Consider the following 26,364-nt stretch of genomic DNA (forward strand, 5'->3'; position numbering starts at 1 on the left):
CCCAGCGGCATATTAGAACCACCTGGGGAGTCCTGTAGACTCCCGGTCCAGGCTGCACCCCATATTAAGTCAGAGTCTTTGGGATTGGACCAGATATCAGTAGTTTTTAAGGCCTCCCAGTAAGCCATCAGAGCCAAGAACCATTCATTTGTACCCGACAGGACCATTTGCAAACGTTGAACGTGGGTGGTTCCTGAAACAAACTCGGGACCAGCGTGGCCACTTTCTCACTGGGATGTGTGAGGAGGGGAAGGGGGAACAGTCGGAACTGGAACAGAATGGTAGAGTGGAAAGACTTCCTCACCACCTCCCTAAGGGGTAACCACCATTGTGTTTTGTATGTCTTTCCAGAAAATAGTTGCACACATATAAATGCGTCCAGTTTATATTTAAGTTTTTATCTTTACATTAGATACATATTTGTATCAAATTCAAACAAATTGCTCCTAATGCTCATTTATTTCTCGTCCCTTGCAAGACATTATAAAAAAGGTTATGGGAATTAAAGACACCACACACACTTTTTCAAGTATGTCCAGAGTGTAAGTCCCAAATCTTTTAGAAGCCAATATATAAAGAACAAACCTCAATATTTGTTCGCAAAAGGATAAAGAGACCTGGTTGATTTCAGTGCCATGACATCCAGGGAGAAAGAGGAGGGGATGTGGGGGTGGGAGAGTCACCTGGGGGAGGCTTTCTTCCAGGCTGCACAGGGTAGCATTCCTTTTGCAAAATCCCTTGGCCTGCAAAACTTCCAGGCCATTGCCCACCCATCCTTTCCCATCACAGGTCCCACTGCTCCCACTCTGCTCTGTTGCCACTGTGATATTCTTTAGCGCGAGTCCTCACTTCCCAGCTGCTTACCCCAAACTCTACCACCTGAAGCCTTTAAATGCCCCTTCTCTTCAGACTTCCTTGGAGCCTTCACATCCGAAATAACCTTGTCCTTGGGACTGTAAGAATGAAAGAACAGAACAGGACTGATAGCTGTGTCCTTATCCCCTCTTCCAAGAAAAAGCCGCAGAATGTATCAGTTACTCGGCTTGTCCTTATCTCGGCCAATGGGAAAGCGGGGGAAACTAGCCCAAGGCTAAGAGTATGCTAGCCACCCCCCTGTCTGTGTAACCAGACCCTAGATGCACCCTGCCCTTGCGTCACTAGCCCCGGCCCTCACTCAACCAACCGGAATCGGCCAAATCAGTGGTCAGAGGGTGCCCCCACCCCCTGACCCCAAGCCCTATAAATTCTTTGTTGCCTTGGGACTCGGGCTCTCTCTTCAATCCAGTAATGGAGCGGGGGGTGGGGGGGTGGGGGGGTGGGGACCATGTCCCGGGCTTGAATAAGAGACTCTATGCTTTTGCATGGGACTCGGCTCCCTGGTGGTCTGTCTTGGGGGATCTTGAAATCTGGGCATAACAAGAGCACGTGGTTTCGTTCACTTATCTATTTAAATTTATCTCAGAGAGGAAGGGAGAGGGAGAAACATCAATGAGAGAGACTCATTGAAGGGCTGCCTCCTGCACGACCCCTACTGGGGGTCGAGCCCAAAACCCCTGCATGTGCCCTTGGACCGGAATCGAACCCAGGACCCTTCAGTCCGCGGGCCGAAGCTCTACCCACGGAACCAAACCAGCTAGGGCCACTTTACCTTTTTATTATAATTCCTTGCGTACATGACTACAGGATGTCGAGGACAGTCTTTTATTGATTGAAATTCTAGAGACCGAGACAGGGCCCGAGACAGGTTACAGCTCAAAAGCCCGCTGCCCCAGGGAAAGACGGGAGTCTTGGGCGGGTCTGGGAGGTCCGGTCCTGCAGGGCTGCTCCTTCCTCCTCTTACCGCCTGTGCGTTTCCCGAGGGTAGGCCTTGGCGTCAGCTTGCGGCCCAGCGTGGCCCATGTGCTGGGATGGTTGCTAGAAGAATGAACCCACAAGGGAAGAAGAGATGAACGAATGAATGGACGACTCGCTCAACCTCCCGCCGCGGGAGCGCTCCGCGGAGCCGGCGGGAGCTGGCCCTGATTGGACGGCTCCGCGGCGCAGGGCCACCACGCTCGGCGCCCGGGGGGCGGGGCGCCCTGCAGCCCCTCCCACGGGGGCGGGGCCTGTGGCGCGCGGGAAGCGGAGCGCGCGCTGGAGCCGCTGAATGACCGGGTCCCTGTAGGTGAGTTCTCCGCGCAGCGGGCTCCCGCGTCCCCGGGGGTCTCTGAACCGGCCGCGCCGGCCGGGCAGGGGCGAGAGGCTCCCGCTGAGGGCCGGCGGCGGGGACAGGGATGCCTCCGGAGCGGCGCGCGTTCGGGCGGCCGGTTCCCGCCCAGGCCCCGGCCCCGGCCCGGGCCCCGCGGTCTCCTCCCCGCCGGGCCAGGTCTCGGCTACCCGGGCGTGCTGCCTGGGGAGGGGGTCCCCTGGCCCCGGAGGCCCCGTCCCCGGGAGCAGGGTTCCCTCGCGGCCCTGGCCCCTTCCTTTTGCAGCCCCCGGGCAGCCCCCTCTCCCGGATAGTCCCCTCCTCCTGGGGGCTCCTCCTCCTGGGAGCTCCCTTCACCAGGCGGCTAGGCTCCTGGGAAGTGGGGTTCCCTCGCTGGCCCCTCTGGCTCCCTCTGCGCGCCCCAATCGCCACTAAGCGGGGGCGGGGGCACAGCCCGCGGGCCTCCTGATTTTCTCTGCCTGCGTGTTCCATTTTGCTTTTCCAAGTAGCAGGAGAACAAACCTAGCAGCCAGGGCTCAACAGAGCATTTAAAAAAAATATTTTTATTGATTTCAGAGAGAGAGAGAGAGAGAGAGAGAAACATCAATGATGAGAGAATCACCGATCGGCTGCCTCCTGCACCCTCCTTGCTGGGCATGGAGCCCCCAACCCAGGCATGTGCCCTTGACTGGAATCGAACCTGGACCCTTCCGTCCACAGGCCAACAACGCTCTATCCACTGAGCCAAACCGGCTAGGGCTCAACAGAGCACTTTAGGTGCAACTTGCAAGGTGTGTCAGGACATACTCGCATGTTTTCCAGTACAGCGTGCATTAAAAAAAAAAAATTGTTGATTGATTTGAGAGAGAGAGGAAGGAAGAGAGAGACCGAGGGAGAAACATGATTTGTTCCACTTATTCTGACCATCATTGGTTGCTTCTTGGATGTGCCCTGACCTGCGACCCTGCGGGCCACCTTGGTGTATGTATCGGGACGATGCTGTAGCAGCCTGAGCTGCCAGCGTGCATTTTCCGTGGTTAGGACGCCTGGCTCATAACAAGTGTTCCGATTCCCAGCTCTCCTCTTCAGTTCATCACCACCGGTCTTCAGCTTTCCTCTGTCTTTGGAACAGGAACGCTGCCCGCGACTCGGGAGGATGAAGGTCATCACTTGCGAGATCGCCTGGCACAACAAGGAGCCGGTGTACAGCCTGGACTTCCAGCACGGCGCGGCCGGGAGGGTCCACAGGCTGGCGTCCGCGGGCGTGGACACCGCCGTGAGGGTCAGTCGGGGAGTGGCAAGCACAGGGAGCCCCGCTGAGGCAGCATTCTCCAGGCTTCCATTTAAAGCTGGTGCCAGCCAACTCCGTACTTCCTCATCTAGCCCAGAGGGACGCACTCTCAGGGCCGGGGGGGTGGGGGGGGGACAAGGAAACCGAAAGAAGCCGCCTTCTCCTTGGGTCAGATTAAGGGGACTTGATCCCTGTGCTTTTAGAACCCGAGCCAGGTCCCCATCGGGGACCAGTCTGGACTAGAACGAGGCCGGAGGGAGGACACTCAGCAATGGGACTGTGGGCTTATGGCTCAGACACAAGTTCCTTCCTTTTTTTTTTTTTTAAATATATTTTATTGATTTTTTACAGAGAGGAAGGGAGAGAGATAGAGAGTTAGAAACATCGAGCAGCTGCCTCCTGCACATCTCCCACTGGGGATGTGCCCGCAACCCTGGTACATGCCCTTGACCGTAATCGAACCTGGGACCCTCCAGTTCGCATGCTGACGCTCTATCCACTGAGCCAAACCGGCTTCGGCAAGTTCCTTCCTTTTATGTTTCAAAAGAAAAGCTACGTCGTCTTCCTGAACATAAGCAGAGGGTTATTTCAGTGCGCGGAGCAGGGCAGGTGCTCGCTCTGGGTGGCTCTGGATGCGTGTTTTGGTGTCCACAGGTCTGGAAGGTGGAAAAAGGACCGGACGGGAAGGCCATTGTTGAATTTTTGTCCAATCTGGCCCGCCACACCAAAGCCGTCAATGTCGTGCGCTTCTCTCCAAACGGGGAGGTTTTAGCTTCCGGAGGAGACGGTGAGTGTCGCACTTCAAGGTTCTTCAGAGGCCACGTGTCCGTGTGTCTCCTGTCAAACCCTGAGGCGTGAGCCCAGTAAGGCTTGTTTACGTTAGAGGTTGCTGGACCCGTCCATCTTTCCTTTATGTTCTGGGGCGCACGAGCAGATGGGGGCAGCAAACGTAAACTATCTGAGAAGACCCCTCTGGAAATGCCTCCTTGGCCACGCGCTCCCTCTGGGCTGGCGTGGAGACAGTAGGAGGTGTTTCCCATTCTGACGGGGTCTCCTGGCCCTGTGCTGGCCTGGCTTCACTGTTAGTGTAGAATGTATAAGTGATCACAGTCTGTCCCATGTTTCTGTATAATTAGTTAATTAATTGGCTTAGGGCAGCGGTTCTCAACCTGTGGGTCGCGACCCCTTTGGGGGTCGAACGACCCTTTCACAGGGGTCGCCTAAGACCATCGGAAAACACATGTATAATTACATATTGTTTTTGTGATTAATCATTATGTTCAATTTGTCACAATGAAATTGGGGGTCACCACAACATGAGGAACTGTACTAAAGGGTCGCAGCATTGGGAAGGTTAAGAACCACTGGCTTAGGGGGTATTGTTCACATGGCCCTCTAACGTGTTTGTTTCATGGAAGTAGGTTGATTTACATTTTCTGCTTGTGCTTCTTGGCATAAAACATGTCCCACGACCTGAAGAAAAGCCTGGAGGCTTTGGCTAGTTAAAAAGGAGAAAGACTTATTCAAGGGTCTTACAGTTTACCCCCTGGGAACACAGGCAAAAACCCAGAAGTGCTCCATAAAGGAAAGAAAAGTTCAATTTTTCTTATGGTCAAAAGTACATTCTTAAGAATTGTCAGTCCTGCATTCTTAGCCCTGGGATTCGTCCAGGACGGTCACCAGTCAGGTGTCGGGGAGGATGATGGGTGCCAGGTGGGCTCGAGGGTGGGCACCAGGGGTTTGATCCCATCTAGTGGTCTGGGGAATGGGTGTCAGGTGCTGGACACTGAGCCCTTCAGAGGGCAGTCAGGGTTATCTGGAGGCCTGGTGTCTGTCCAGGGGCATATCTGGGCACTGGATCTGGACTGGAAAGTTCAGAAAGTTTAAGTTCCCAGGCCAGTTAGAACAAGAATGGAATCTTTCCTCCGGCCTCAACCTTCATAATGGGAATGATTTTAGCAGTTTGGTTAAAATGACTCCATCCTATATAATAAAAGCCTGGGCAGAACGACCAGTCGCTATGACACGCAATGACCACCAGGGGGCAGACACTCAATGCAGGAACTGCCCCCTGGTGGTCAGTGTGCTACCACAGTGGGAGTGCCACTCAGCTGACCAGGATGAGCTGCTGTGCTGTGAACCCGGGCAAACAGGCAGGAACCTGGGCTGCGATTATTGCCTCCTCACCCTAGGCTCCTCCTCCTCGCTCCCTGCTGCCTCCTCTGGACACCCACAGGCCACACCGTGCTGCCATTGGGCTTGCAGAGCTGACCCTGGAGGCTGGGAGGCGGTTTCGTGGCCGCCGTGGGACTGAGGCCTACTCCATCACCTCTGTTGTCCCTGGGCCCGGCCCGATCGGGTCCCCTGGAGAGGCGAGTGCTCCGGCTCCATGGAAGATGCCAGACCAGGGAGCAGCCGCTCAGAGGGAGGGTCCACAGCCGCTCGGCTGACCTGGATGAGTGCTCCCACAGTGTGCCGATCCCCACAGGCCACGCCCCCCACCAGTGCACGAATCCCGTGCACCGGGCCTCTATATATTTCCTATCTCTACTCAAACTATACAAAAAAAGTAAATCTTTTTACCATGCTTTAACACTAGAACAGTCTAGAAGCCAGTGCAAAATAAAACAGAAATCTCAGACTTTGCTTGCAGGAGGAAAAGAGACCTGGTTGGTAAATTCAGTGGCCATGTGTCCTGAGTGTGGGTAGAGAGGGGAAGGGTGGTGAGTGGGAGCGCCCCCTGGCGGGACTGGCCGGCAGTCTGCTGTGAGGTTGCCCCGGGCGGCAAAGCCCTCTGGCCCTGGAGGCCCAGGCACCTGCTGTTGGCAAGTGGAGTGTGTCCTCATGTTGGGGCGCATCTCTGCTCAAGCGAGCTCCCGGGATCCAGTCATAGGAGGGGAATGCCCCCTTCCCTGGCCTCTGTGGGCCGTTCTCCGAGGGAAGCCGTGTCTGGGCGGGAGGTAATGTGGTGAGCGTGACTCAGAATGCGGGTGGTTAGGGACCGGACGATCGATGACGTCAGGCTAATGTATGAGATGCGTGCATGATATGACTAGCTGACATGCGGGCTTACCCGGGCGGGGCGTGGAGCTGTAAGTGCTTTATGCATGTTGACTCATTTAATCCTCCCAACAACCCCCCTGTTATTATCCCCATTTTATTTTCTCTTTCTTTTTTAATCCTCTCCTGAAGATATTTTCCCTTTGATTTTAGAGAGCGTGGAAGAGAGAGGGAAAGAGAGAGAAACACTGATGTGAGGGAACCACATCGATTGGTTGCCTCTTGCACGAGCCCGACCAAGGCCCGGGCCAGAGAGGAGCCTGTAACTGAGGTGCGTGCCCTTGACCAGAATCGAACCTGTGATCCTTTGGTCCACAGGCCGATGCTCTGTCCACTGAGCCATACCTGCTAGGGCTATTGCCCCCAGTTTACAAGTGGGGAATTGAGGCCTCAGGTGACTTGCTAAAGGTTGCACAGCTAGGAAACATTTGCCATCCCTGGTGTTGGTGGCTCTTCGTTGCTGGTTGTTTTTTTTTTCCTTTTAATTTACTTAAAATTTTTATTTATTGACTTGAGAGAGAGACAAAGAGAGAGAGAGACATTTGTTCCTCTTATTGATGATTCATTGTTTGATGCATACCCGTATGTGACCTGACTGGGGATGGAACCTGCAACCCTGCATATGGGGAGCACGCCGTAACCGACGGAGCCATCCCACCAGCGCGGGTTTCTTTTTACTCGGTTGTTTCTCGGCTCTGCCTTTTGGGTTGTTAGTCGCTCTGCAGTGGTGATTGGCCCGCCAGGGGACCCTTCTGTTGAAGGCGACTTGTCTAGCTCTGATCTGGTATGAGTTTGATCTTGGGGTTTTAGCTCAGAAGGCAAACCTGTTTTCCCCTCAGCATTCTTAGAAGTAAATGCTCGTGGCCGTAGCTGAACAAGGTACCTGTTATTTAATAGCCTGAAACCCGGGAGCGCAGGGCAAGCGGTACAGCAGGCTTGTCCCCGTTAATCCCGCCAGATGCGGTCATTCTGCTGTGGAAGGTGAACGACAGCAAGGAGCCCGAGCAGGTGGCCTTCCAGGACGAGGACGAGGCGGAGCTGAACAAGGAGAACTGGACGGTGGTGAAGACGCTGAGGTGCCGGGGGCGGGGCTGGTCCTCCCCGAGGGCTGCATTCAGCTGACAATGCGCTCTGACTTTTGTATCTCCCTTGAAACTTTTCCGTATGCAAGACAGAAATAAGAGAATGGTTTTAAAAGAGAAAAGCATGATTAAAATGGATTTCCTGAGTTTCTGCTAACAAGTAAAGCGAATCAGTTTTAAAGACAGATATCCTTGGATGTGGTCGGTCATGGCTGTAGCTCACATAGTCCCAGCGGCAGTTTCTAACATCCCATTCTAACGTGTGGTGCCTGGGTCTGCCTTTAAACTTCTTGTCCTCTTTCTCTCCTTTCCCCCGTCCCCCTCTGGATTCCAGGGGCCACCTAGAAGATGTGTACGATATCTGCTGGGCCACCGATGGCAATTTGATGGCTTCCGCCTCTGTGGACAACACGGCCATCATCTGGGACGTCAGTAAAGGTAGCTGATACGCATTTGTTATTATCTGGGGAGGAACATCCTACGTGTCTACAAAGCCTAACCTGCTTTATCTTTAAAGGCATCAGACGCGTTTCTTTAAGGAGCGAAAACGAGTTGGGGATTAGCGCAGGTGCCGTGTATCCAGCTCAGTTTGAGGGTCCCGGGCAGGAAGCCTGGGTTTAGGGTGGTGCCCTGAGTGCCTGGTGCCGAGCAAGGTAGGTGCCCCGTGCCCGGGAGGCAGCCTTGGAGGGACAGCTGACCCCTGCCCTCATGGTGCTTAGCTCTGGGGAACTCTTCATTCAGGGGCGTTCCCTGCTCCGTGTTGATAGGCAGGACCAAGGTTCCATTTCAGGAGGTGAAGGCACCTTGCTGCCTTTAAAAAAAAAATAGTATTTCTATTGATTTCAGAGAGGAAGGGAGAGAGAGATAGAAACATCAATGATGAGAGAGAATCACTGGTCAGCTGCCTCCTACACGCCCCACACTCGGGATCGAGCCTGCAACCCGGGCCTGTGCCCTTACCGGGAATCGAACTTGGTGCAAGGGTTGATGCTCAACCACTGAGCCATGCCAGCCAGGGCCTCACTGCTTTGAAAGAACCTATTCTCTAGTTGGGGATGCAGTAGACACGTGAGAAGTTACCTGCCGGGGTTCTTGTTCCTGCATCAAGAAGTGTTCAGGAATCTGGAGAAGGCTGTGCGTAGATTAAATAGGAGTCGAGACGAAGTATAATTTTGAAAGGCAATTGGGGGTCAGAGGAGCCTAGTTTAAAGGAAACTAAGATCTAAGTTCTCGTCTCAGGACCCCATGCTTTTTATTAACACATTTGTCCTGAGGCGAGGCAGAGATATACACTTCAAAGGGTAGGGTTTTCATATACAGAGGCATTGTCAGAATGGAAGAATTAGCCTATGGCTGTTCAGGTGTTTGGCCAGTAGGAGGCAATAACATGTAGATTAAGATGCCCTGAGCTGTCTGGCAGCCAAGCAATCATCCCTTTTCAGGTTTGGGGAAATGCCTTCAGCCATTCCCAACAGGTGACTACATGTGTGATTCACCCCTTGTTAAGTCCCTAAGTTCCATCAACCTTTTTTTTTTTAATATATATTTTATTGAATTTTTACAGAGAGGAAGGGAGAGAGATAGAGAGTCAGAACCATCGATGAGAGAGAAACATCGATCAGCCGCCTCCTGCACATCCCCCACTGGGGATGTGCCCGCAACCCAGGTACACGCCCCTGACCGGAATCGAACCTGGGACCCTTCAGTCCGCAGGCCGACGCTCTATCCATTGAGCCAAACCGGTTTTGGCTTTTTTTTTTTCTTTTTTTTTTTCCCATCAACCTTTTGATGAAACTCTTGCAATTATGACATGCTAGAATTGGTTTCTGGCAGTTATCCTATCTAATAAAAGAGAAACATGGTAATTGACGTACGACCACTACCCTTCCCATTGGCTAATAAGGGAGATAGGCAAATTAACTGCCAGCCAAGATGGCGGCCAGCAGCCAGGCAGCTTGAAACTAACATGAGGCTTGCTTGCTTCAGTGACAGAGGACTCCAACGTTCCCCGCCTGCCGCTGCCGGCCTCTAAACTGCAACTCTAAGCAACTGTGTAACAAATATAGAAGCTAAACAAAACCCCAGAAACCTGCTTTAGTCCACTGGGCTTCAGCCAGCAGATTCGCAACATTGTAAGCAAAGGCCAGAAACCTACTTTCAGCAGCGGAGGCCTAAGAGCTGGAGCCAAGCCTCAAAGCTAAAGCTGGCCCAGAATAAAAAAAAAAAAAAGAAAAAAGGAGCGGTTGGGAGCTTCAGTCACCCCCAGCCTGAAAACAGGCCTCAGCCCCTCACCCAGACTGGCCAGGCACCCCAGTGGGGATCCCCACCCTGAAGGGTGTGTCACCAGCTGCAAACAGCCATCATCCCCTCACCCAGGCTGGCCAGGCACCCCAGTGGGGACCCCCACCCTGATCCAGGACACCCTTCAGGGCAAACAAGCCGGCACCCATCAGTGCACCAGGCCTCTACCCTATATAGTAAAAGGGTAATATGGCTCCCAGCACCAGGATCAGTGGAGCCGCGAGGCCTCCCGGCACCGGGATCAGCGTGACAGGGGGCAGCGCCCAAACCCCCTGATCGCCCTGCGGCTCTGTGTGTGACAGGGGGCGGGGCCACAACCTCCCTATCCACCCTGCTCTGTTCGTGACAGGGGAAGGCGCCCCACCCCCCTGATCAGCCCTGCTCTGTGCCTGATACGGGGGAGCTCCCCAACCCCCTGATCGCCCTACGGCTCTGTGTGTGACAGCTTGTGGCGCCCCAACCCCCTGATCAGCCCTGCTCTGTGTGTGACGGTGCGGCGCCCCAACCCCCCCCCACCCCCCTACAGGCCCTGCTCTGTGTGTGACAGGGTAGAGCCATAACCTCCCCATCGGCCCTGCCCTGAGTGTGAGAGTGGCGGCGCCCCAACCCCCTGATGGGCCCTGCTCTGTGCGTGACAGGGTACAGAGCCCCAACCCCCCTGATGGGTCCTGCTCTGTGAGTGACACGGGGAAGTGCCCCAACCCCCTGATTGGCCCTGCTCTGTGCGTGATAGGGGGTGGCACCGCAACCTCCCCATCGACCCTGCCTTGAGTGTGACAGGGGGCGGTGCCCCAACCCCCCAATCGGCCCTACCCTGAGCGTGACTGAGGGTGGCATCACAACCTCCCAATCTCCCTGCTCTTTGCATGACAGGGGGCGGCGCCCCAACTCCCCAATCGGCCCTGCTCTGAGCCCGACCAGGGGCTGCACCTAGGGATTGGGCCTGCCCTCTGTCACCGGGAGCAGGCCTAAGCCAGCAGGTCATTATCTCCTGAGGGGTCCCAGACTGCGAGAGGGCACAGGCCGGGCTGAGGGACCCCCCTCCACCCCGAGTGCACAAATTTTTGTGCACCGGGCCTCTAGTTTATATTAATAAAAGGGTAATATGCTAATTAGGGAGGATGTCCTTCCAGACAAAGCCATAGCAGCTGCAAGGGCCGAGGGAGCTCAGATCGGGCCAAGGCTGTGCTGGCTGTGAGGGCCAAGGCCCTGTCCAGCGCCGTGGTCCTTTTTGCAGAGACCGTGGGAGAAGGTGGCAGTTAGGCAGTTACGGGGATCGGGCAGGGGGTGAGAGCAGTTAGGCAGTTAGAGGGATCAGGCTGGCAGGGGAGAACAGTTAGGCAGTTAAGGGGGTCAGGCTGGCAGGGGAGAGCAGTTAGGGGCATCAGGCCGGCAGAGGGTTAGGGGGATCAGGCAGGCAGGCAGGTGAGTGGTTAGGAGCCAGTGGTTCCAGATTGCAAGAGGGATCCTGGATTGGAGAGGGTGCAGGCCTGGCTGAGGGATCCCCCCCACCCCCCTATGCACGAATTTCATGCACCAGGTGTCTAATAGGAATATAAAGAGCAATGAAAGCCACAGCTCAGTAGCAGCTGATACCTAGTCCTGCAGTCCTTCACTCAGGCGTGATGTTTTCTCCCAGCCTCTTCCTCCCTTTCCCGTCGTGCAGGCTGGTGTGATTCTCCTGCCGCCACAGTCCCCTTCCATCCCCTCTGCACCAGCTGCTCTTTTATCTGGGTGCTGTCAGCTACCCCATCCTCTAGCTTGCCTCGCTCGATCATCCCCTGTCTCCGTCACGCTCTTTCTAATGGACGACGAGTGCCACTTCTTCTCATCCCCAAATCTGACCCTTGTCCTGGACAGTCCTGCCAGCGCCCCGGTAATGAACTTGAACATGCCAGCATGCCGGGCACTGTCGCAGGTGCTGGGAGAGTACACGAACAAGGTGGCAGCCTCCTACTGGGGTGTCAGGTAGTAGAGGCGTTGTAGGGTCGGGGAGTGGAGGTCATTCGGGAAGGCTCAGCACGGGGGGTTTGAACAGAGGCTTGAATGAATTTGGGCAGCAAGCGGGGTGCGTTATTTTGGGAAGAGCATTCCAGCTGTGGGAACAGCAAGTGCAGAGGCTCTGTGTGTGGAGGAAATGGACTGTACAGGAGGCGGGGTGGGGTGGGCTGGGCTGGGGGACTGAGGGTGGAGCGGGGAGGGGCCCGGCCACAGCCTTCTGTGACCCATGGTGCCGAAGGGTTTTGAGCAGAGAATAAGGGGATTTTAAAAAGACGCCTCCAGGTGGCATGTGGCAAATCGGTCCTAGGAGGACACAGGTGGGAGCGAGGGACGCTGTCAGTGGTGCAGGAGTGATTCAGGGGGTGACAGTGCTAGGCTGGGTGCTAGTGATGGAAGGGGGTGGCAGGGTTGGGTTGGGACATACTTTGTAGAAAGAGCTGACAGGGTTTGATGCATTGGCTGTAACTCCGAGCTTTTTGACAACCAGGTGAGTATTGGAGCCATTTCCTGAGCTGGACCGCGGGGGTGGGCGTGGAGGTGGAAGTTGAGGGGGGCTGAGGAGCAGGCTTAGCAGGAAGTGTGGGAATCAGGGTTACGTCTCAGACCTCTGTCTTATGTGGGTAAAGGTGTGTTTTTTTAAAAAAAATATGTAACATAGGCAACTTATTTAAAGTCAATATTTTAAAAAATTTTATTTTTCCTGGTTTCAGAGAGGAAGGGAGAGGGAGAGGGAGAGAGAGATAGAAACATCAATGATGAGAATCATTGATCGGCTGCCTCCTGCACACCCCACACTGGGGATCGAGCCTGCAACCCAGGCATGTGCCCTGACCAGGAATCAAACCATGACCTCCTGGTTCACAGGTCGATGCTCACCCACTGAGCCACACCGGCTGGGCCAGTCGGTGCATTTTTATTTAAGGAATTCCTTATGTGCTGATTCCTGCTGCCGCCCAGCGCCTTGGCCCCTCTGTAGTCTGAGTCCTGTCTTCACGAGAGCACGCGGTCCCAGCTGTCACATCCCGTCAGTGTCAGGTCTTTTAGCTGCTCCACCACTGACATCTGAAGCCCAGGGCCCACTCTCCCGTCATAGCCGTCTCCTTCAGGCCCCAACACCTTTTCTTTTTCCCGGAGCCTCGGTCTGAGCCCTGTTTCCTGGCCTGGTAGCCCCGGCCCCGTGCTCCCCCAGGGGCTGTTCATCAACACTCACTTCCCTCGGCCCTTTCCTTCCATCCTTCCCACCAAGACAAACCCCAGGCCGGATCGGGGTGACAGTCTCAGGTCCCAGTCCCAGGCTGAGCGCAGCTGGTGTAACACCTGCCACCCTGCAGACTGGGCCACTCCCCATCATCCTCACCAGCCGCAGGGGTTTTTTATTATGGCCCCACCTGGGAGTCGGATTCCACTCCTGTTCTCCCCAAACCCCACAGGTCTCCTTGTGCCCCCTTCGTCACCCTGGTCCCCGACATCTCAGCAGACTGCCTGGACAGAGTTTAAGGAAGGAGCGGGGGAGTTAGCCTGAAGCATGCACATTGTACATGGGTAGGCGCTGGCAGCTGTGGGGGCCAGCTTTGTGGGTGGTGGGGAGGGGACCCGCAGCAAAGAGGGCTGGGGGTTGAATGGCAGAGGGCTGGGGGCATGGCAGAGGGCTGGGGACATGGCAGAGGGCTGGGGGATGAATGGGAGAGGGCTGGGGGGATGGCAGAGGGCTGGACGGATGAATGGCAGAGGGCTGAGGGGAGGAGCAGGGAAGGCACCTCAGAGAACTGAGTCCTGGTGCTCCTAGCATGGCCAAGGCTTCATGACTTCCTCTCTCTTCAGGTCGTCTTTGTGTGTGTCTGGTTTTCCTTCTACCTCCCACCCCCAGTCCCTGTCCATCCCTGCCAGTGCTGCTCGGGTTAAGGCCTCTCGCTCACCTAGTCTACCCTCACCTCCTAACCAGGGGCACTCCCCATGGTCTTTTCAAAACCTCAGTTTTGCCCTGGCCAGTTTCTCAGTGGTTAGAGCATCGGCCTGCCGACCGAAGGGTCTCGGGTTCGATTCCAGTCAAGGGCACGTATCTGGGTTGCGGGCTCGATCCCCAGCCCCAGTGGGGGCACGTGTGGGAGGGAACTGGTGGATGTCTCTCACATCAGTGTTTCTGTCTGTCTCTCCCCCTCTTCCATTCTCTCTAAAAAACCAATGGGAAAATACATGGGTGAGGATTAACAAACAAAACGCCAAAAGCCCCCTCAGGTTCATCCTTACCACCAGGTCACTCCCTCTTGGTGCTCCTCTTAGCCGCACCGTGAGTGCCCGGGGCCTTTTCCTGTCGCCCACCCCCTTCCTCCTCATCTTGTCAGTTTGGCCCTTTACCTTCCCCCTGGCAGTCCGCAGCCACTGCCATGGCTCCCTCTCCCCGTGCGTCTGCTTAGTCCACCTCCTTTCCCTTCACTGGCCCCTTCGCCCTGCCTGGTCCCGCCACCGGCTCTGAGCGCTTGGGGATGGGGCTTTGCAGGACCTGTGTGGCCCGGGTCTGACCCAGTGTTGGGGGCAGTCCCCCTGCCGCCTGCTGAAGGCAGAGCAGTGTCAGGACCATGACACTGACTGCAGTGTCCACGCTGGTGCGGGAGTAGGTCTTGGTTATGCTGTTGTGTGCTTCTCTCGTAGGACAGAAGATCTCGATTTTTAATGAACATAAAAGTTATGTACAAGGAGTTACCTGGGATCCTTTGGGCCAATATATTGCGACCCTGAGCTGTGATCGGTACGTGAGTATTGGACGAATTGTCTTTATATCTGTTTACTTAAAAATTTCTGCAGAGGTATTTTATCACAACTTAGCCAATATAAGCCATGGTCCTAGCTTTGGTTCTTTGAGTCTCAATTTCATAGAAAGAATTTATTTGTTATTCTTTCAACATAAGAAACATTGGAAACTAATTTGGGCAAGTGCCTTACATGAAGTTAGCATCATGTAAGTCTATGGAATGGGTGGATGTCATAGGTTGATGCTCATCCGCTGAGCCACGCTGGCCGGGCTAGGTGAATGAATGCAGAAAGAGCTTGGAATTAGATCTGAATTTCATGGGCAACTTTTAAAGAAAAGATCTTTTATGATAACTACTAGAGGTGGGGTCCCTCGACCTGGCCTGTGCCCTCTCGCAATCTGGGACCCCTCGGGGGATGTTGGAGAACTGGTTTCAGCCTGATCCCCGCAGGCCAGGCTGAGGGACCCCACCAGTGCACGAATCCGTGCACCGGGCCTCTAATATGCATATAAGATCTTTGGTTAATCTCTTCCTGTCCTCCCCTTACCCCTTTCCCTCTGAGATTCATCAGTCTGTTCCATGTTTTCATGCCTGTGGTTTCTGCTCCTGTGTTGAGCGTCTGCCCCCCTGGTGGTCAGTGCATGTCATAGCTGCCGGCCAATCAGCCAGTCGCTTAGGCTTTTATATATATAGACTAGAGGCCCAGTGCATGAAATTCGTGCATGGGGGGACAGGTCCCTCAGCCGGGCCTGCACCCCCTCCAATCTGGGATCCCTCTCGCAATCCAGGACCGTTGGCTCCTAACTGCTCACCTGCCTGCCTGTCTGATCGCCCCTAACTGCTCTTTCCTGCTGGCTGATCGCCCTTAACTGCTCTCCCCTGCCGGCCTAATCGTCCCTAGCTGCTCTCCCCTGCCAGCCTAATCGCCCCTAACTGCTCTCCCCTGCTGGCTGATCGCCCCTAACTGCTCTCCCCTGCCGGCCTGATCGCCCCTAACTGCCTCTGCCTTGGCCCCCACCACCGTGGCTTTGTCAGGAAGGACTTCTGGTCTAATTAGCATATTGCCCTTTTATTAGTATAGATGACTTAGCTGAGGTACCAATGGTAGGGCTGGATATTGGTTTCCTTTTGTTGCCACTGCAGCGATTTTAAGGAGACTGTTTAATATAAAAGTAAACTCTTGTCCCTTTGGAAAGGAAGACCTACTGCCATGTTTACTTGTGAATCGCATTGAGTTGTGTCCTTGGAACAAAGAATTTTTTTTAAAATCAGGAGTTCCAGGCATATTACTCATCAGTCCAAATGGCCCTTTTCAATATTTACTGACTACTTTTCATCATAGCAGGTCTCATTTCAGGTGCCTGGGAATGAGAGTAAGTGGGGAGCTGGTGTGTGTTTCCCTGGAATCTGCTGTTATGTTGCAGGTGTCACTGGTTTCCCGCTCTGTGTGGGCTCCGGCCGGCAGGAGGCCCTGGTTAGCCAGTGGGACCCTCTGAGTTACCAGCCTGCAGTTGGCCTGTGGTGCTTTTCTTCCTCTTGCCAATCCCTGAGGACCAGGCTGTTCCACGAGAATAAACCCCACGGTTTATTCTGGCCTGGGAAACGAGGCCTGGCCGAGGGAAGGCCTTCCCGGGGGAGCCGGGACCTTCCGTGAGAAATGAAATGATGCCTGTCTGCACCGTGTCAGTGACAGCGTCAGGCTGCTGACACCTGCTCCTCTCTCAAGGGCTCGGTCAAGGGGACGTCACCGTGAACGGCTTCGCAGGCCACAGATTGCCTAGGCCACCCTCCGAGGGGGTGACAGTGTTTCTGTGAGAGACACAGTTCATTGCCAGAAGAGCGAGACCGGACTTTCCTTTCCCTTTAGGACCCTGAGGGTGTACAGCACACAGAAGAAGCGCGTGGCTTTCAACGTCTCTAAGATGCTGGCGGGTGTGGGCGCCGAGGGAGAGGTAGGTAGGAGATGCCCGGGCTTTGCGTGGCAGCCGCGATGCAGTGGAGCGGAGGCAAGTCTGAGCTCCTCCGTGCCTTGCAGCTTAATCAGTCTCAGCGACACCTGAACCCCAGTGAGGGTTCCCCTTGGGCAGTCGGGGCCCGGCTAGTGTGGTGGGCCGGCCTGTCTGGCGCCAGGGGAGCCGATGATGGAGGCTAGTGATTTCCAACCAGGCTGCTCGTGGAGTCACCAGGAAAGCATTAAAAACTACGGGGGTCTGGCCTCCACCCCAAAGCTGGGCTCACCCAGCCGGAGACGGGCAGGCCTCCGGATTCCGAGGTGTGGACTCCGAGGTGTGGATTCGAGGTGTGGACTCCGAGGTGTGGATTCCGAGGTGTGGACTCCGAGGTGTGGATTCGAGGTGTGGATTCCGAGGTGTGGACTCCGAGGTGTGGATTCGAGGTGTGGATTCTGAGGTGTGGACTCCGAGGTGTGGATCCTGAGGTGTGGACTCCGAGGTGTGGATTCCGAGGTGTGGACTCCGAGGTGTGGATTCGAGGTGTGGATTCGAGGTGTGGATTCCGAGGTGTGGATCCTGAGGTGTGGACTCCGAGGTGTGGATTCCGAGGTGTGGACTCCGAGGTGTGGATTCGAGGTGTGGATTCTGAGGTGTGGACTCCGAGGTGTGGATTCCGAGGTGTGGATTCGAGGTGTGGACTCCGAGGTGTGGATTCTGAGGTGTGGATTCCGAGGTGTGGATTCGAGGTGTGGATTCCGAGGTGTGGATTCCGAGGTGTGGATTCGAGGTGTGGATTCGAGGTGTGGATTCCGAGGTGTGGATTCCGAGGTGTGGATTCCGAGGTGTGGATTCGAGGTGTGGATTCCGAGGTGTGGATTCGAGGTGTGGATTCCGAGGTGTGGATTCCGAGGTGTGGATTCGAGGTGTGGATTCTGAGGTGTGGATTCGAGGTGTGGATTCCGAGGTGTGGATTCCGAGGTGTGGATTCCGAGGTGTGGATTCGAGGTGTGGATTCCGAGGTGTGGATTCGAGGTGTGGATTCTGAGGTGTGGATTCCGAGGTGTGGATTCCGAGGTGTGGATTCCGAGGTGTGGATTCGAGGTGTGGATTCCGAGGTGTGGATTCCGAGGTGTGGATTCCGAGGTGTGGATTCCGAGGTGTGGATTCCGAGGTGTGGATTCGAGGTGTGGATTCCGAGGTGTGGATTCCGAGGTGTGGATTCCGAGGTGTGGATTCCGAGGTGTGGCGTGGGTGGGGCACGCTGGTTGGAGGACCCCGGCACGAGGTGCGGAGGCCGGTGGGTCGGGGCGGCTGGCCCGGCAGCAGGCAGTGCAGACAGCATCTTGGCAGGAAGATGGAGGATCTGGGCGCAGAGAGCAGGGACCGGTCATCGGGCGGCTCAGGAACAGGAGGGATTTCGACCTTAGGAAGAACTGGCGAATTAAGAGAGGTCCTAGTCCTGCAGGAACGGAGGCTGCGGAAGCAGGCGCTCCCGCAAAAGGGAGCCAGCCAGTCGGTTATCGGCACAAAACGGACCGGGCGCCGTCCAGGCCTAGGGGGCAGGTGACGGCCGCGTGGGCCGTGGCTGGCGGTGCGGCGGTCACGCGCTTTGGGAAGCGAGGGTGATGCTTCCCCGGGTTCCTGGAACTAACGCCCCGATGTTCCTGAAGTGGGGGCGCATGCAGCCCTTCTACAGGGAGCTCGAGAAGGGTGGTTCGGAAAGATCTGGCTGCCAGTTTAATGATCACTACATCCTTTTAACAAAGCATTTATTCAGGTGGAAATTCTCAGTTACACACGGACAGCAAGCAGAGGGCTCGGTCACCCTCTTGCTTTTCCCCAGTCTCATCCCCACACAAACCAGTTACTCACACACATGTGCACACACATGCACGCACACATGTGCACACCCGGGCCCCCGCGCACACGTGCACACACAAGCTTTCCTGAACAAAAGGGCGATCCGTTCGTGGCTGAGTACTCTCGCAGTCCCACGGGAGTATTGGATTGGTGATAGGTTGTTTCGGTTCTATTGATGATCGTCATAATGAATGGTCGCATGGGAGGCAACGGTGAGCCTTTCTGGGGGGCTGGGGTGACGCTGACACTCTGTGCCTCAGGCCAGGAGTTACCGGATGTTTCACGACGACAGCATGAAGTCGTTCTTCCGGAGACTGAGCTTCACTCCCGACGGCTCCCTGCTGCTCACCCCAGGTGCGTGGAGCCGGGCTCACGGGTGGGTGCAGGGCGGGCCCGCGTGTCGCCTCCGGGAGTGCCAGTGTCACATAGAAGGTGTGGGTTAGAATAAGGCGAAAATTGGAGAAAGTATAAGAGGAGGGAACCCAAGGAGGGTGGGAGAGGTGGAAAAAGAAAGCGTTAGTTGCTGTGCAAGATCTCTTTCATGAGTAGTTGACTAAGAAAAGCAAAATAAGGAAAAGTCTAAATAACACCCCATTTTATAAAGTAAACTAAAGCCCGCTATGTGTGTATATATGGTTGTCACGGTTACGTGAGTCTGGAGGGAATGCAGGGCTGGTGAGGTGTTTGTCAGAGTGGATCCTGGGGGTGGAAGGATGGGGCGAGATGCTGCTGCCCTCCTGGTGGATACGCAGTGGTCACATGTGAGAGAATGTGTGCGTGTGCGCGTGTGTGCATGTGCGCATGCGTGTGTGTGCGCGCGCGCGCGCGCGCACGCTCATGCAGCAGGAGAAGACAAGGAGACGTGTCCAAGAGCAGCCGTGTCTGCAGGTCGCTCTCTGCCGGGTCTGGCTGTGCCAAGTGTGGCCTGGGGAGAGCCAAACTGTGTGTTCGTTGTTGGCAGCATCTAGAACACACTGTCTCTGCTTAGAGCAACTTTAAAAAAATATATATATATATGTATATGTGTGTGTATATATATATATATATATATATATATATTGATATCAGAGAGTGGAGATGTCAGTGGGGCGAGCCAGAGCAGGTCAGCTCTGCAGGGCTGGGGTTTCGGCAGAGGGCTGTCTCCTGGCAGCTCCTGGCTCCGTCAGGCAGACGGGAAGAGGCCAGTCTCAGCCCTCGGACTGGACGGCAGCTGAGGTCGGGAAGCAGGCACAGAGCTTTATGTTCTTCCTGCCCTGGCCTGGGCAAGGCTCCGGGCGGCTGTGCCTTCAGGTGGCTGTGCCCTCAGGTGAGAGGAAGGTGGGTGGAGCCAGTGTGAGGCTGAGCCCAGGTGTGCGAAGGTTTGTATTTGTCCCGATCGCACACCCTGTCCAGGGAGTCCACCTCTTGGGAAAATGACTTTAAACCAGAATTGGCTGCCTTGGGTTTGCTGGTGGACAGTTTAATAACAGTGCCTCCCTGCCTCCCAGCCGGATGCGTGGAGTCTGGCGAAAATGTAACCAACACCACGTACCTCTTCTCCAGGAAGAACCTGAAAAGGTGAGCGCCTGAAGGACTGTCGGGGACGTCGGCCCTCTCTCTGCTTTTGTTGAGCATGGCCTCTCTAACCCAGCGGTTCTCAACCTGTGGGTCGCGACCCCTTTGGGGATCAAACAACCCTTTCACAGGGGCCGCCTAAGACCATCGGAAAACACATACATAATTACATATTGTTTCTGTGATTAATCACTATGCTTTAATTATGTTTAATTTGTCACAATGAAATTGGGGGTCACCACTACATGAGGAACTGTATTAAAGGGTCGCGGCATTAGGAAGGTTGAGAACCACTGCTCTAACCCATGATTCGCCTCCAGGCCTGTGGCGCATCTCCCATGTCCCGGAAAAGCCACGCTTGCTGTCCGCTGCTGCCCCGTCTACTTTGAGTTGAGACCGGAGGTGGAAACAGGTACATCAGAACCCAGTGGTGTCTCCTGTCAGGCAGGTCACCAGGGTGGGTGGGGTTTGGGTTTTAGTCGCGGAAAGGTGGGCATGTGGGTTTGGCTCAGTTTGGTTACTCAGAGGAGTTGGAACAGAGACTGATGTTACCAAACTGTGTATCCATTGTTGGCAGCATCTAGAACACACTGTCTTTGTTTAGGGCAACTTAAAAAAGAAATATATATATATATATATATATATATATATATATATATATATAGATGATAGATAGATAGCAGAGAGAGAGAAGCATCACTAATGAGAGAGAATGATTGATAGGTTGCCTTCTGCACGCACCCTATTGGGGACCAAGCCCACAACTCGGGCATGTGCCCAGACTGGGAATTGAACCATGACCTCTTGGTTCCTGGGTTGATGCTCAACCACTGAGCCACACTGGCTGGGCGTCTCTTTCCTGTTCTTGCTTGGGCCTCGGGTTGCTTCCCTACCCGCGTGCACCGGCCAGTGCTCAGCTCAGACGACGGGCCCCGTAGGTCCCTGCTGCAGCCTGGAGCCTCGCTCTAGCCCCACAGCTCAGGGCACGTGCGGGCACTGCCGGCTCCCCTCCCTCTGCTGGGCCTGGAGACCAGGCGGTGAGCTGAGGCTGCGGCAGCACATCATGCCTTTACTTCCCACCGCTTGGGGGTCGCTGGCCTTCACTGCTGCTGGGCAGTCAGTATCTTAAGAAGTCGGAGGCTAAATTGGGGCCCTGTTGCTCCAAGGCTGGAAGTGGGAGCTGTTTTTCACTCTCTAAGTCTTATGCGAGTGAATATAATGAACCGGAAAGAGCATGAAAACATCACTTGATACAATGTTTCCATGTGACCCTGTATTTCCTTATCAGAAATGCTCTTCCTTTTGCACCTCGGTGCCCGGGATTCTTGGATCCTGTCATGTGTCATTGGTTCACGCATAGTTCTCGTTCATTCATGCATCTATATATATAAAAGCCTAAACGACCGTTACTGCTGAATGACTGGAATGACCGGTCACTATGACGTGCACTGACCACCAGGTGGCAGACACTCAATGCAGGAGCTGCCCCATGGTGGTCAGTGCGCTTCCACAGCCAACCTCCCTTGGCCGGCAGCCGGCCAACCTCCCACGGTCCCTCTCCCCTCCTCCACCACCCCTGCACGAGTTCGTGCACCGGGCCTCTAGTTCGTATATAAAATAATAGAAAGACCTAAATCCCTTTGCACGTCATTAGAGGAATTACATCCCAGATGTCCCGGGGAGAGGGCTCGTGGCGGGAGTTGATGGTTCCTGCGGGCGCCTGGCTGGTGCTGGTGTCACTGTCCTTCCTGCCCCGTGTCCTGCAGACGGGCCGGCCCCGGGGCCGCTGGTGCGCCTGCCCTACCGCGTGGTGTTCGCCGTGGCTTCCGAGGACTCCGTGCTCTTCTACGACACCCAGCAGCTCTTCCCTTTCGGCTACGTGTCCAACATCCACTACCACACCCTGAGCGACATCTCCTGGTGAGTGGCCGGGCTGGGAAGGGGGCGCGGCAGCGCACAGACGGGGTCTCGGCCGCGTTTTCCCTGCAGAGGACGCTGCGGCCTGGCCTCACTTCGTTTCTAACTACAGTGAGAGCGGGACGAGGGCCGCAGACTTGGTAAAACTTAACCCTTTTCTCCTGCTCTGGGGTCAAAGGTCCAGCGATGGGGCCTTCCTGGCCATTTCCTCCACCGATGGCTACTGCTCCTTCGTGACGTTTGAGAAGGGTGAGCTTGGAGCACCTTTCAAAGGGAAGCCGGATCTGAGCACGAGAACTCCTGAGACGGCGAAGAAAACCAAGCGTCAGACCCAACAGGAGTCCTCGCCGGGACCCCGGCTGGGGGAGGGCACCCCCGCCAGCAGAATCCCCGACCCCGGCAGCCCCTGCCCAGCACCCGCTCCGGGGAAGCCGTCCGCAGCCCCAGCGCCCAAGGACTCGCCCTCCACGGCTGCCACCGCCAGGGGCGCGGCGCCCAGGCCCTCGGAGGAGAAGAGCCCGCCCAGCAGTCAGACCCCAAAAGCGCCCCCGCCCCGGAGAGTCACCCTGCACACCCTGCAGGCCTGGAGCAAGACACCCCGGTAAGGACCGGATGGAGGTGCCAGGGCCCCTGTCAGCAGGCGAAGTGCCGGCAGCACGATTCTGCTGCTCCAGAGTTTTCTTTCTTTAAAATATGTTTTTATTGATTTCAGAGAGGAAGGGAGAGGGAGAGAGAAACATCAGTGATGGGAGGGAATCATTGGTTAGCTGCCTTATGCACGCCCCCTGCTGGGGATCGGGCCTACAAGCTGGGCATGTGCCCTGACTGGGCATGTGCCAGGGCCCTTCAGCCCAAGGGCCGATGCTCTAGCCACTGAACCACACCAGCCAGGGCTCCAGAGGTTTCTTAACCTCATTCCGAGCGCCCCCTCCTGGCTCACACACCTGCGGGGTCCCCACTTCCTACCTGTGGCACAGGTGTGGCTCCACCCGCAGGCCGGGACTGTCCGCGTTCACTCCCCTTCCCCGGTGCCTTCCTCTCCAGCCCGACCCGGAAAGCCCGGCCCCCAGAGCACACCCGGCCTGGGGCCTCTGACCCACCTTCCTCTGGACGCCCGGACACTGCTCCCCGGGGACACTTGTGTCTTCCATCAGCCCTTCTCTCTGTCACACGTCACATTCGGGCCGGGGTTTCGTTTCTGCTGTTCCCCGTGAGGTGTGAGCCCCTCTGGCCCAGCACAGTGGCGGGCACTGCGCGGTGGTGGGCGCCTTGAGGTGTCTTGCCGCCAGCAGACGGCGCCTGGTGAGCTGGGAGCCTGTCGGCCGGCAGAGCATCCCGGTGGCACAGTGGTGTGTGCCCCGGTTCTCATCAGGCAGCCGCAGATCGGCCCGAGGTCCCGCCGCCGCTGCAGAGAGGACCGCGCCCGCCCTTGACCCCCTGACCCCCTAACCCCCAGCCCCCAGCAGCTGTGCTGCCCGGTTTCCTCCCTGGACGTCGGGGAAGTTACCTCCCTGCTCCATCTGCTGCCTGCTCACCGGTGTCCCACCTCCCGGCCTTCTAGACAGACTGCACCCTCTGTCTAGAGCAGACTCCTGGGGGCCGCTGGGCCGGGGGTGGGGGTGACAGAAGGTGCTGGAAGCACTGGGGCGGCTCTCTGCCGTGCTCACTCACATGACTTCGCTGGTGGGCCCACTGCGGGGTTTAGGGGTGTCCGGCCCCGAGTCGGGTCTCTGCAGACCGGCAATGCTTGGTTTCTCTTCTGTGTGTTTTTGGGGCGGAGGGGAAGGTGTTCTGTGAAATATTTGGGGTATTTACGTTTTCCCCACTTAGTGTCTTGCAAGCGTCTTGCAGTTGTTAATTTTGAAAAAGGAATAGTTGTTGGACAGTGAGGTTGTGGGTTTTAGAAAGAACGGCCTGTAGGGGAAGCCTTCTGAGCAGGGCTGGGCGCACACTGGTGGCCGGCTGAGGGGTAAGCTGGCGTCAGGGCGGTGGCGACGTCAGGGCTGTGGTGATGTCAGCGCTGTGGTGACGTCACGTGACCAGCGTGATCCTTGGTCACTAAGCCCGCGGGCGTGTCTCCGTGCATATAAATGCCTTGCGTGACATGACCAGCTGCTACCTCAGGCGCCTCTGGGTGGTTTTGGAATGTGCTGGCAGACACAGTTCCTACCACACGGATTCACCATGCGCCCCTCCCTTCTCCGAACCAGGAGAGTGACCGTGATGCCCTTGAAGACGGACGCCCCGAATTCTGCGCCAGACGGTGTGGTTTCCGCCGCGCCCACGGAGGTCCAGCCAGGTGAGGGATCTGGTCCTGGTTCCATGTCCTTGAGGGCAGAATATCTTCCCTTTTGTTCTTTTGGAAATGAACGTCCGCTAATTTTACATCGGTTCTGAGAAAGCGAGGATGCACCTGACCTGGCCCCCCCTGCAGACTCACTGGCCTGTTTATTCTCGGGGTTCCCCGGGAACACAGGGGGCTGGGTGCTGCCAGCAGGGGGTGCTGGGGTGCCTCTCAGCCTCGGCGCTGCTCACACGCTGGGCAGGTCAAGCTTGGTGGTGGGGCTGTCCTGTGTGGCAGGGTGTTCATTAGCACCCCCAGATGTTCCCGTCCCCCACTCCTGACACTCTAACCTGTCACCAGCTCGCCCGCTGTCCTGGGAGGCACAGTGGCCCCTGGGGTTGAGATCCACTGGTATAGACTCTCCATTCTAGGCACATAGGACCTTGCCAGGCAGTTTACTCCTTGTCTGGGCACAGAATTTTAAAATATATATATATTTTTATTGATTTCAGAGAGGAAGGGAGAGGGAGAGAAAGATAGAAACATCAGTGATGAGAGAGAAGCATCGATCACTTGCCCTCTGCACGCCCCACACTGGGGACCAAGCCTGCAACCCGGGCATGTGCCCTTGACCGGAATCGAACCCTTCAGTCCTCAGGCCAATGCTCTCTTCATTGAGCCAGACCAGCCAGGGCCAGGATGTGTTGTGTAGCATCAGCTCTTAACTTAAGCCTTGCTTACTTGGCAGCCTTGTCGGTGAACGCTTCAGAGCCGTCTGGAGACGTGCAGGTCAGCCCCCCGGAGCGGAAGCGGCCCAGGCTCGCAGAGGACAGAGGCAGCGCCCAGGGGATGGAGCCGGGGGGAGACCTGGCTTGTGCTTGAAGGCTGCACGGCTGGGGACTCCCATCGCTCGGGGAAGGGCCGACGACCCCAGGTCGGGGCGTCAGAGGAGCCTGGTGGGCCCCCAACCTGATTCCTGGACCAAGTTGCACGTGGCCGGTGTCCCCCAGCGAAGGGTCTGCTCCTGCCTTCGCGTGAGTTTGCCTGAGACGTGGACATGTCACCAGCCCAGCCCCCCCCGACACGTTTCTGGAGCTGGACCCGTCGAACATTATCCGGTGTGAACACCAGTCACTCCTCCCTGAAACCCTGCGGAAGTGAGACCCTCACGGGGGCCTGGTGAATGCCGGGTGTCCGAATGGTTATTAGATTTCCCTTGTACATAGTGGGTTAGCTTTTGGCAGTTTGTTCTATTTGCGTTCTGATTTTAAAGGTAATAATGCTCGTTCTAAACAGTTAGTAAACCGGCGTGAAGGGGAAAAGCAGTTGGGGGTAGGGAGCTTCGTCCTCCCACCCCTGCTTTGGCATAAAGACTGTTTTATTCTTTTTAAGGAGAGAGGTGAGATTTTACTTGAGATACAATTTGGTATCCAAATAGGTTAACTTTTTAGGTTGATTTTTCAAAGAAGAAAAAGTAACTTAGTGATTTGCGCCTGTGCCTCTGCTTTTACCGTCCAGGGTGAGGGTGGGAGGGTGAGGGCAGGGGTGGGGTGGGCGTGACAGGTCTCTGTTTCTGCTGGGGAGACTGTGAAGTGGGGCTGTGGCTGCAGGAGGCACGGGGTGGGTGCCCAGCGGCGGCCCACACGTGGCAGGTGGCACCCCGCTGAGGAGCTGGCGCTGAGAAGAGCTGTCACCGGGAATGTCTGTCAGGGCCTGATGCCTGTCACTTTGGCGTGATGAACGCGAGGCACGCAGATGAGGGTGCTGGCCCCGGGGCTGCCTTCTCCTCGGGTGACCTCAGCGTGAATGTGGGTGAGGGGCCAGGAGCTGCCCACCAGTCTTGGACAAGGGCTAGGAGAGGCTCTTCAACTCAAGTCAGCAGCAGCAAAGAAAAGTCAGCCCAGCAGCTGGTGACTCAGTGGTTAGAGCGCCGGCCTGTGGACCAGGGGGTTGCAGGCTCAATCCCAGCCCTGGTCAGAGCACATGCGGGAGGCAACCGATTGATGTGCCTCTCACATTGATGATTCTCTCTCTCTCTCCCTCCTGCCCTTCCTCTCGCTCTTCCTCCTTCCTCCCTTCCACTCTCTAAAAATAAATGGAAAAAATATCTGAGCCATGCCGGCCGGG

At 56.0% G+C, this 26,364-nt stretch overlaps 1 protein-coding gene across 1 annotated transcript; it reads left to right on the forward strand.

The window, feature by feature from the left end:
• Window positions 1-3,341: 3,341 nt before the first annotated feature.
• On the forward strand, window positions 3,342-26,364 carry CHAF1B (chromatin assembly factor 1 subunit B; the record flags this gene model as incomplete). The annotated part of the gene is made up of 13 exons (XM_081088092.1): window positions 3,342-3,467; window positions 4,131-4,263; window positions 7,495-7,612; window positions 7,953-8,056; window positions 14,570-14,666; window positions 16,538-16,622; window positions 18,743-18,836; window positions 19,970-20,039; window positions 20,357-20,448; window positions 21,803-21,956; window positions 22,132-22,554; window positions 24,164-24,252; window positions 24,986-26,364. The coding sequence occupies 13 exons, from the start codon at window positions 3,342-3,344 to the stop codon at window positions 25,117-25,119; spliced, it is 1,719 nt and encodes a 572-aa protein (XP_080944218.1). The 3' UTR covers window positions 25,120-26,364.

The sequence above is a fragment of the Myotis nattereri genome, assembly GCF_964212035.1.
Source record: "Myotis nattereri genome assembly, chromosome: 3".
In the NCBI taxonomy this organism is placed as follows: Eukaryota; Metazoa; Chordata; class Mammalia; order Chiroptera; family Vespertilionidae; genus Myotis; species Myotis nattereri.